Source organism: Musca autumnalis, unplaced genomic scaffold, assembly GCF_047663935.1.
Source record: "Musca autumnalis isolate F117 unplaced genomic scaffold, ASM4766393v1 scaffold_5, whole genome shotgun sequence".
NCBI lineage: Eukaryota > Metazoa > Arthropoda > Insecta > Diptera > Muscidae > Musca > Musca autumnalis.
In genome coordinates, this window is record NW_027412088.1 from 198618970 (window position 1) to 198631152 (window position 12183).

Sequence of the window (12183 nt, forward strand, 5' to 3'; positions counted from 1 at the left end):
AGTCCTGGTGATTAAGAAGAAAGTTTTTGCTTCCTGGCTTAATATTCCAAAAGCTCTAAAAAATCCTACGGTGACCATCGGTGGCTACGATATCTATCGAAAGAAATGAACACAATTATAATGTATGTCGATTCACTCCCTCAGGTTCCTGCTCAGCAAAAGTTCAGCACTTTTGCGCTTTAAACCAGTTTAAGGCCACTTCTCGGATCGTGTTGAAATTTTAATAGCGGATGATCGTTGTATACATTTTGGGTATATTTTCATAGAGATGTTGTTTCCAAATTGTTTCAAACTTACTTTTTGCAATTTCCAAGTTCTTGAATTAAATTAGTTCGAATATTCAACAATATCAGCCTGGAAGACAAGCCTGAAATAAAAGAGAAAAGGTCCATTAGGAAATGTCCATTAGTAAAACAAGGTTCACATGACCTTCTATAGAGTACATCGTTTTACACATCAAAACCACAACAACAAGCCAGTAGTGAACTATTCTACAAGAAATTATTACTACAACAAAAACACGATAATAGAATTTTGCCAAATGAAAAAAAAGAAACACAACTGATATGCCGCCAAGCTTTTCCATAGCTTTCAATTTTTTTTTTCTTGACGCTCACTGGCGCGCTGATGATGATGGTGATGATATTGATTTGATAATAACTTTGCTTTTTAGCAGTCTTTATTATTATTATTTTGGTTTTGTTTTTGTTTTTTCATTCTCATTAAGAGCGTTTATTCACACACATGGGAATAGTAGAGTCTAAACGCCATAATAAACCAGGTGATAGGCCATTCAATGGCAGTCGTCAGCAGGCCACCTCCTTTGATTGTCATGTTTTTGAGACATTTTTAGTGGTTGTTGGTGTTGTTGTTGCCATTATCATGCCTTTGTTTCAAATCAAAACCATTTTTTTAAATCATAACTATTATTTTTGGGCTATAAATATCTCTCCATGGTGGGGGAGTAGGGAGTGTTCCACCACCCACCATATCCATCTACTTCCCTCCCTCCCCCTCTCTCCCTCTACCTTTATTTTCTTTTATCACTTCATTGACTGCCACAATTTTTTTTCTTGTTTTATCAAACCGACAGACGACATGCATGTCAGTTGATTTGGAAATAGTTTTGGTCTTGTAAAATTGAAATGCGTTAACAATAAAAATTGGTCTAGTAGAGGATTGTGGCAATTTGAAAACCCAACCCTCCATAGTTTCAACTGGCAAATGTCCCCCACAGCAATACCACCACCACCAACAACAACAACGAAACTTTATAAATATTGCCATAATTCATTAATGGCAATGCAAACATATTAGACCCAACATTTGCTATTTGTTTTTGTATTCACAACACATTAGCCAAGTTAAAAACAAAAACATTAATGGTTTAAAAAGAAATACCATTGTTTAATAATTTCCAAATTTGGTAAGGTTTTGGCAGCATTTTGCACCATCAATAGTTTTCCTTATGTGTTAAAACAAATTTAATGGGTAAAAATAAATTTTACAAAACAGTATTGAAAGTTAGAGGAAAAGTTGTTGGGGAAATTGGAAAAGGCCAATTTTGATGGCCCAATATGGTTAAAGGTGTTTTTTCTATAGAAAATAATGTGTTTCACAAGATTTTCTATAGAAAATAATGTGTTTCACAAGATTTTCTATAGAAAATAATGTGTTTCACAAGATTTTCTATAGAAAATAATGTGTTTCACAAGATTTTCTATAGAAAATAATGTGTTCCACAAGATTTTCTATAGAAAATAATGTGTTCCACAAGATTTTCTATAGAAAATAATGTGTTCCACAAGATTTTCTATAGAAAATAATGTGTTCCACAAGATTTTCTATAGAAAATAATGTGTTCCACAAGATTTTCTATAGAAAATAATGTGTTCCACAAGATTTTCTATAGAAAATAATGTGTTCCACAAGATTTTCTGTAGAAAAAATTTGTTCAACAAAATTTTCTATAGAAAATAACGGGTTCCACAAGATTTTCTATAGAAAGTAACGGGTTCCACAAGATTTTCTATAGAAAATAATGTGTTCCACAAGTATTTCTATAGAAAATAATGGGTTCCACAAGATTTTCTATAGAAAATAATGTGTTCCACAAGATTTTCTATAGAAAATAATGTGTTCTACAAGATTTTCTATAATAATGTGTTCCATAAGATTTTCTATAAAAAATAATGTGTTCCACAAGATTTTCTATAGAAAATAATGTATTCCCCAAAATTTTCTATAGAAAATAATGTGTTCCCCAAAATTTTCTATAGAAAATAATGTGTTCCACAAGATTTTCTATAGAAAATAATGTGTTCCACAGGATTTTCTGTAGAAAATAGTGTGTTCCACAAGATTTTCTGTAGAAAATAATGTGTTCCACAAGATTTTCTATAGAAAATAATGTGTTCCACAAGATTTTCTATAGAAAATTATGTGTCCCACAAGATTTTCTATAGAAAGTAATGTGTTCCACAAGATATTCTATGGAAAATAATGTAATCCACAAGATTTTCTATAGAAAATAATATGTTCCACAAGATTTTGTATAGAAAATAATATGTTCCACAAGATTTTGTATAGAAAATAATGTGTTCCACAAGATTTTGTATAGAAAATAATGTGTTCCACAAGATTTTCTATAGAAAATAATGTGTTCCACAAGATTTTCTATAGAAAATAATGTGTTCACAAGATTTTCTATAAAAAATAATGTGTTCCACAAGATTTTCTATAGAAAATAATGTGTTCCACAAGATTTTCTATGGAAAATAATGTGCTCCACACGATTTTCTATGGAAAATAATTGGTTCCACAAGATTTTCTATGGAAAATAATGTGTTCCACAAGATTTTCTATAGAAAACAATGTGTTCCACCATATTTTCTATAGAAAATAATGTGTTCCACAAGATTTTCTATAGAAAATGATGGATTCCACAAGATTTTCTATAGAAAATAATGTGTTGCACAAGATTTTCTATAGAAAATAATGTGTTCTACAAGATTTTCTATAGAAAATAATGTGTTCTACAAGATTTTCTATAATAATGTGTTCCATAAGATTTTCTATAAAAAATAATGTGTTCCATAAGATTTTCTATAAAAAATAATGTGTTCCACAAGATTTTCTATAGAAAATAATGTATTCCCCAAAATTTTCTATAGAAAATAATGTGTTCCCCAAAATTTTCTATAGAAAATAATGTGTTCCACAAGATTTTCTATAGAAAATAATGTGTTCCACAGGATTTTCTGTAGAAAATAGTGTGTTCCACAAGATTTTCTGTAGAAAATAATGTGTTCCACAAGATTTTCTATAGAAAATAATGTGTTCCACAAGATTTTCTATAGAAAATAATGTGTTCCACAAGATTTTCTATAGAAAATTATGTGTCCCACAAGATTTTCTATAGAAAGTAATGTGTTCCACAAGATATTCTATGGAAAATAATGTAATCCACAAGATTTTCTATAGAAAATAATATGTTCCACAAGATTTTGTATAGAAAATAATATGTTCCACAAGATTTTGTATAGAAAATAATGTGTTCCACAAGATTTTGTATAGAAAATAATGTGTTCCACAAGATTTTCTATAGAAAATAATGTGTTCCACAAGATTTTCTATAGAAAATAATGTGTTCCACAAGATTTTCTATAGAAAATAATGTGTTCACAAGATTTTCTATAAAAAATAATGTGTTCCACAAGATTTTCTATAGAAAATAATGTGTTCCACAAGATTTTCTATGGAAAATAATGTGCTCCACACGATTTTCTATGGAAAATAATTGGTTCCACAAGATTTTCTATGGAAAATAATGTGTTCCACAAGATTTTCTATAGAAAACAATGTGTTCCACCATATTTTCTATAGAAAATAATGTGTTCCACAAGATTTTCTATAGAAAATGATGGATTCCACAAGATTTTCTATAGAAAATAATGTGTTGCACAAGATTTTCTATAGAAAATAATAAGATTTTCGATGGAATATAATGTGTTCCACAAAATTTTCCATAGAAAATAATGTGTTCCACAACATTTTCTATAGAAAATAATGTGTTCCACAACATTTTCTATAGAAAATAATGTGTTCCACAAAATTTTCTATAGAAAATGATGTGTTCCACAAGATTTTCGATGGAAAATAATGTGTTCCGCAAGATTTTCTATAGAAACTAATGTGTTCCACAAGATTTTCGATGGAAAATAATGTGTTCCGCAAGATTTTCTATAGAAAATAATGTGTTCCACAAGATTTTCGATGGAAAATAATGTGTTCCACAAAATTTTCCATAGAAAATAATGTGTTCCACAACATTTTCTATAGAAAATAATGTGTTCCACAAAATTTTCTATAGAAAATTATGTGTTCCACAAGATTTTCGATGGAAAATAATGTGTTCCATAAGATTTTCTGTAGAAAATAATGTGTTCCACAAGATTTTCTATACAGAATAATGTGTTCCACAAGATTTTCTATGGAAAATAATGTGTTCCACAAGATTTTCTATGGAAAATAATGTGTTCCACAAGATTTTCTATAGAAAATAATGTGTTCCACAAGATTTTCTATAGAAAATAATGTGTTCCACAAGATTTTCTATAGAAAATAATGTGTTCCACAAGATTTTCTATAGAAAATAATGTGTTCCACAAGATTTTCTATAGAAAACGATGGGTTCCACAAGATTTTCTATAAAAAATAATGTGTTCCACAAGATTTTCTATAGAAAATAACGAGTTCCACAAGATTTTCCATAGAAAATAATGTGTTCCACAAGATTTTCTATAGAAAATAATGTGTTCCACAAGATTTTCTATAGAAAATAATGTGTTCCACAAGATTTTCTATAGAAAATAGTGTGTTCCACAAGATTTTCTATAGAAAATAACGAGTTCCACAAGATTTTCCATAGAAAATAATGTGTTCCACAAGATTTTCTCCAGAAAATAATATGTTCCACAAGATTTTCTCTAGAAAATAATGTGTTCCACAAGATTTTCTATAGAAAATAATGTGTTCCACAAGACTTTCTATAGACAACGATGTGTTTCACAATATTTTCTATAAAAATTAATATGTTCCACAAAATTTTCTATAGCGAATAATGTGTTCCACAAGATTTTCTATAGAAAATAATATGCTCCACATGATTTTCTATAACAAATAATGTGTTCCACATGATTTTCTATAGCAAATAATGTGTTCCACCAGATTTTCTATAGAAAATAATGTGTTCCACCAGATTTTCTATAGAAAATAATGTGTTCCACAAGATTTTCTATGGAAAATAAAGTGTTCCACAAGATTTTCTATAGAAAATAATGTGTTCCACAAGATTTTCTACAGAAAATAATGTGTTCCACAAGATTTTCTATAGAAAATAATGTGTTCCACAAGATTTTCTATAGAAAATAATGTGTTCTACAAGATTTTCAATAGAAAATAATGTGTTCCACAAGAATTTCTATAGAAAATAATGTGTTCCACAAGATTTTCTGTAGAAAAAAATGTGTTCCACAAGATTTTCTATAGAAAATAATGTGTTCCAATAGATTTTCTATAGAAAATAATGTGTTCCACTAGATTTTCTATAGAAAATAATGTGTTCCACAAGATTTTCTATAAAAAAATAATGCGTTCCACAAGATTTTCTGTAGAACATAATGTGCTACACAAGATTTTCTATGGAAAATAATGTAATCCACAACATTTTCTATAGAAAATAATGTGTTCCACAAGATTTTCTATAAAAAAACATGTGTTCCACAAGATTTTCTATAGAAAAGAATGTGTTCCACCAGTTATTCTATAGAAAAGAATGTGTTTTATAATATTTTCTATAGAAAATAATATGTTCCACAAGATTTTCTATAGAAAATAAAGTGTTCCACAAGATTCTCTATGGAAAATAATGTGTTCCACAAGATTTTCTATAGAAAATAATGTGTTCCACAAGATTTTCTATAAAAAATAATGTGTTCCACAAGATTTTCTATAGAAAATAATGTGTTCCACAAGACTTTCTATAGAAAATAATGAGTTCCACAAGATCTTCTATAGAAAACGATGTGTTCCACAAGATTTTCTATGGAAAACAATGTGTTCCACAAGACTTTCTCTAGCAGATAATGTGTTCCACAAGATTTTCTATAGAAAATAATGAGTTCCAAAAGACTTTCTATAGAAAATAATGTGTTCCACAAGATTTTCTATAGCAAATGATGTGTTCCACAAGATTTTCTATAGAAAACGATGGGTTCCAAAGATTTTCTATAAAAAATAATGTGTTCCACACAATTTTCTATAAAAAGTAATGTGTTCCACAAGATTTTCTATAGAAAATAATGTGTTCCACAAGATTTTCTATAGAAAAAGATGTGTTTCACAAGATTTTCTATAGAAAATAATGTATTCCACAAGATTTTCTATAGAAAATAATGTGTTCCACAAGATTTTCTATAGAAAATAATATGCTCCACAAGATTTTCTCTAAAAAATAATGTGTTCCACAAGATTTTCTATAGAAAATTATGCGTTCCATAAGATTTTCTATAGAAAATAATGTGTTCCACAAGATTTTCTATAGAAAATAATGAGTTCCACAAGATCTTCTATAGAAAATAATGAGTTCCACAAGATCTTCTATAGAAAACGACGTGTTCCACAAGATTTTCTATGGAAAACAATGTGTTCCACAAGATTTTCTATTGAAAATAGTGTACCACTAGATTTTCTATAGAAAATAATGTGTTTCACAAGATTTTCTATAGAAAATAATGTGTTCCACTAGATTTTCTATAGAAAATAATGTGTTCCACAAGATTTTCTATGAAAAAAATTTGATCCACAAGATTTTCTATAGGAAATAATGTGTTTCACATGATTTTCTATAGAAAATAATGTACTCCACAAGATTTTCTCTAGAAAATAATGTATTCCACAAGATTTTCTATAAAAAATAATGTGTTCCATAAGATTTTCTATAAAAAATAATGTAATCCACAAGATTTTCTATAGAAAATAATGTGTTCCACATGATTTTCTATAGCAGATAATGTGTTCCACAAGATTTTCTATAGCAGATAATGTGTTCCACAAGATTTTCTATATAAAATAATGTGTTCCACAAGATTTTCTATATAAAATAATGTGTTCCACAAGATTTTCTATAGAAAATAATGTAACCCACTGTGTGTTCCAAAAGATTTTCTATAGAAAATAATGTAACCAAAATTTTCTGTAAAAAAGTTCTATTCCCCAATTTTTTTTTTTTTTAAATTCCATCATTTCTTATAGAAAGTATTTTGCTCCGTATCGCAACCGTTTCCGTTTCCTTTTCATTGGTATAACATGAAAGTGATTCTTTTCAAAACTTCTTTTTTTAAAACCCATTTCCTTTAGTTATGCAAATCTATAAATGCTGCACTTTTTATCTTTACAATTTTTTCCCTTCACTCTGTTTTCAAATTCTTTTCTTTCGATATTCAAATGATGGTTATTTGAAACTTCCGTTACCTATTCGGACAATCGAATTGAAAGTTATGGCAAAAATTTGTTTCAATACAAATTAAAATGACTACTTTCACGAATTCAATTCACTGATTGGATACCCTTTATTATTTAATAATAATATTTTGATGCTGATTCAAAATTTCAAATCCAATGCCCTTTCATGAAACAAAGCCTTGCTTTTTCTTGTTTTTTCGTTGTCTGGCACCAGACAATGCAAATATCTTTTCAAATAATTATCAAATTCAAATGTTTGTTTCCAATGTACTTTCCGCTTGTTGTCGTTGTTGATGTTGTTGTTTTTTTTTTTAATTTTTCCATTTATTTGTTGCTCTACCTATGTAAATAAATTCTTACTTTATTTGCATAATATATTTCAGACTCCGTTTGGGAAGAACAATGTTTTGGCTTTATCCGGTTGGAAGTGCTTTTTTCTGTTACAAAACGTTCGACCGTAATATTACGTTTTTTATGACAATCGTATTGCGTATTCCACTTCGCGCATGCGCACTTTACCCGCTTAAACACGAAAAAATACGTTTTAACACTTCAACGTTTCAAATCAAACTCAAATCGAAACAAATGAATATTGAAAACTTAGGTCAGACATCCATCCCATCTACACAATGGAACTGACTGACACACACACCGACTAATGTTTAACACCAAGGTGTGAAGGTGTTAGTGACGGTGATGATAAAGGGGGGAGGAAGGGGTGTGCCTAAATCACCCCACTGTTATTACAAAAACTGAGTAAAGCTTCAAAAAAAAGAGTCAAGCTCAAATAGAGCTTTTGTTTTGTTCATTACCACCAACACACGTTATGATAACTAACTAACCGTTATCATCCATTCATTCATAATAAGAAAACATTGTCAACAAAAGATCTGTTAGCTACTCTGAGAAAGCCTGAGAGAGGCAAGCCTGAGTTTGCACTTAGATGACGTCTCTTTGTTGGGTAGTACTTTTGTCTTGTCTATGTCAAGTCTAGATAATATGTCTGTGTTGACTATTTCAATTTGTTGCTGCTGCTGCTGTTGTTGTTTTATTCTATTTGAACTGGTATTTTGTTTTTGTAAATCTTGTTATTTCTAATAAAATCATTAAGAACATTTAAGAGGGGTATGACTCAGAGTAATGCACATTTTAAATTAGATGCTGGCAAACTGCAAAATCACGTTATTAATAATTCAATTGCAAAAAACAAAAACTACATTAGGCTAATGCTTTGTTTACATTTACGAAATCCACTCGATTTCAACTGCCAATTCCTTTGCGTATACGTCAAATGAAAACTCCTCCGAAATCAATTGGATTTAATTTGACGTTTAAGCTATGGATTTTACAGTTGAAATAGAGTGGATTTCTCAAATGTAAACTTACTATAAAAGATTAAAAATTATTTAGTAAACAGGTAGTCGATTTCGCCGGCACAGAAACACATCCTTGAAGGGTCAAGGGAGACTCGAGTAGTCTTAAAATTCACGTATGCTTGGTTTACATTTACGAAATCCACTCGATTTCAACTGTCAATTCCTTTGAGTATACGTCAAATGAATCGATTCGATTTCATTTGACGTTTGAGCAATGGAATTAACAGTTGAAATCGAGTGGATTTCTTAAATGTAAACATAGTATTAAGCGACAATTTTGAACTTTTGTGAGGGTGGTACCCAAAGGAACTAGATATGAATGAGCTCGGAAGAAATTTTACGATGTGCAAAAATTTCGGCCAAGTATTCAGTAGTGCGATTCTCTAACTAATTTTTCGAGTTACCGACAAAAATCGGTAAAACTAAAATGCTTATAATTTCGGAAAAGCGGTGTTTTTACTAGCCATCAATGTCATATGAGATGTTAAATTTGCTACCTGTAGTGGGATTCTGTAACTCAGTTTTGCTGTTACCGACAAAAATCGGTAAAATTAAATCGCAAAATTATGACTAAAAACATAAAGAAAAGTTGGCATCACTGTTTGTGTCGTTGGAGGCTAGCGACTACTTTTCCCAGCAAAAAGTTTGCATCCACGGAAGCAGTTAAATCACTGGTGCAAGTGTCACGAAGTGCTCCTTTTTCTATGAATTCCTCAGTGAATTTTACAAGGGAGCGCGCAGAAAGGAAGCACTCCATTTTGCTTCCGCAGCACGCAGTTAGGAAGCACTCCATTTTGCTTCCGCAGCACGCAGCTAGGAAGCACTCCATTTTTACAATTTTTACCACTTTTACGAGTTTTGCGTTCCCGTACACAAAATTTGTATGAAAATCGTTTACGACTTTTACCACTTTGTAAAGTACGGGAACAGGCCATTAATAAGACATTTTTTTATCGTTTTTACATAAAAGTGCTTGTTGGATGTAATCCAAATGTGAGGAAAAGGATTGCCTTTTTCATTAGTCCACTGGAAGCGCATCCATGCATGTAATGAAATCCTCACTCCAACTTGCACCACTTCCATTTTTTTTTTGCTGGGTTTATTCATAGTTAAGCTGAGTACACATTGCCAGTTTTGAATGACAGCTTTGTTGGTTTTTGTCATTCATCATACAACCGCAAACTGTTTTGTGGTTGCTGGACGGTTGGACAGCTATCGATAAGTGCGAAATATCGACATTCAAAACTGACAATGTGTACTGCTCTTTAACTTACAGAAAAATGTCGTTAATTATCGAAATTAAAAGCATTTTAATTTTACCGACAATTATCGATAACAGCAAAAATGAGTTACAGAATCCCTCCATATATATCTTTCCCCGATTTTGCTATATCTCGGTCAATTTTAATCGAATAGCCGTCAAATTTTATATGTGATATTTTCTTAGGCCCCTGAGTAGTTTCACCGATTTTCATAAAAATCGGTTCAGTTTTGGATATAGCTCTTATATATATATATATATATTTCCCCGAATTCGCTCAATTTTTTATGAATAGCCTTCAAATTTAACATTGGATCTTTCCTCAGACCACTGTTCAGTTTTACCGATTTTGATTTCGCAAAAACCGGTACAGATCTGGATATAGCCTCCATATATCTTTCACCGATTTTCCTATAAATCGGAAAATAGCATTCAAATTTGACATGCGATGTTTTCTTAAGCCCTTTTTCAGTTTCACCGATTTTGACAAAAATCGGCTTAGATTTGGATAAAGCTCTCATATATATTTTCGCCCGATTTTATGTATTCGATGCACTAAACACGCAATGTATGTCAGATATTGATTAAATTAGGAAAGTATGACGTAATTATCGGTAATTGTGTGGCATCGGGCGAAATTATATATCGAAGCCATATTCAAGCCTGAACCGGTATGGACCAAAGTTGATATTTTTCATTCCTGTGCCCTCATAAGTACTTGTGCAAACATTCATCAACCTAGGTCAACGGTAAAACAGAACAGGGGCCTGAGGAACATCCCATGTTAAATTTGAAGGCTATATTGGGGCTATATCCAAATCTGAACCGATCTTTACAAAAATCGGGGAATCTATTCAGGGGCCTAAGAAAATATCACACATAAAATTTGGAGGATATTCGATTAAAATTGATCGAGTTATAGCGAAATCGGGGATAGATATATATGGGGGCTATATCCAAATCTGAACCGATTTTTGTGAAAATCGGTGTAGCTATTCAGGGCCTTAATAAATTAACAGGTACTAAATTTGAAGGCTATCCGATCAAAATTGAACAAGTTGTAGCAAAATCAGGAAAAGATATATATGGGGGTATATAAAATCTGAACCGATATATCTCAGAAGGTTGCAGGGATGGGCAGAATGTTTTTACACATTTCGCTTCGAAGGAGACGTCCAATTAACGGAAATCAAGAGCCAAGGTGGCAATCAAAAGATATGCTCTACCAAATATTTAGAATTTATATTTTTTTATCAAATTTAAATTTTTAATTTTTGATAACGGTACTTTGGCCATATGCAGTTGATGTCAACTTTTTGTACTAAAATTTTATATTTATAGCCCACCCATCAAATCCCCATCCAAAACTTTTAATATTATCAACAAACTTTTAACTGTCGTCTAATTTTCATATGATTATCGCTTTAGATTACCTGGGAAATATTTTTCATATTTAAAGAGCTATAACTTCATTATGGGCGCACATATCGACAAAATTCTTTCAGATTCGTTGTATCGGATGTGTTTACTATAAGCAAAAAACATGCTCTGTTCCAGAACCTGCAAGAAGCTACTATTTTTTACTACGATAACATTTTTTCCTTTATGTTATCGGAAAAAATAGTAAAAATTAGTAGATTCTTGCAGTTCTGGAACAGACCAAATAACATATGTAAAAGTTAGCATCACATTTTTTGATTTTTGTCCACGCGGCAGCACTGTGGGCCGCTATCAGACCATCTGCTTTTTCACATGTATGACATCAGCTGTTCTGTATATTAGTATAACCAAAGTGACAACATACATGTGAAAAAGCAGATGGTCTGATGGTGTTTGCATGAATTACAACAACTAACAATTTTGCAATAACAACATGATTTTATGGGAATTAAATGTCAATGGCAACATTTGAATACTAGGGTCTTTCCAATGTAGTTAAGAAAAATGCACAGAAAATAAATAAAAAAAGATTTAAAATTTACCCCCAGTTTTTGTAACAAATTTTTGTTCGTTCGTCTTTTT

The 12183-nt window shown here is 30.8% G+C and overlaps 1 protein-coding gene across 1 annotated transcript in view; it reads right to left on the minus strand.

Annotated features, from left to right (window-relative positions):
- The window catches only part of hebe, a 49644-nt gene extending 41467 nt beyond the window's left edge, over positions 1 to 8177 (minus strand). Inside the window, exons 1-2 of the mRNA XM_073957771.1 lie at positions 7885 to 8177; positions 298 to 367 (exon numbers count right to left, since the gene is read on the minus strand). Coding sequence (XP_073813872.1) covers position 298 — 1 coding nt within the window. The 5' untranslated portion in view covers positions 299 to 367; positions 7885 to 8177. The remainder of the gene's footprint in view (positions 1 to 297; positions 368 to 7884) is intronic.
- Positions 8178 to 12183: the final 4006 nt, after the last annotated feature.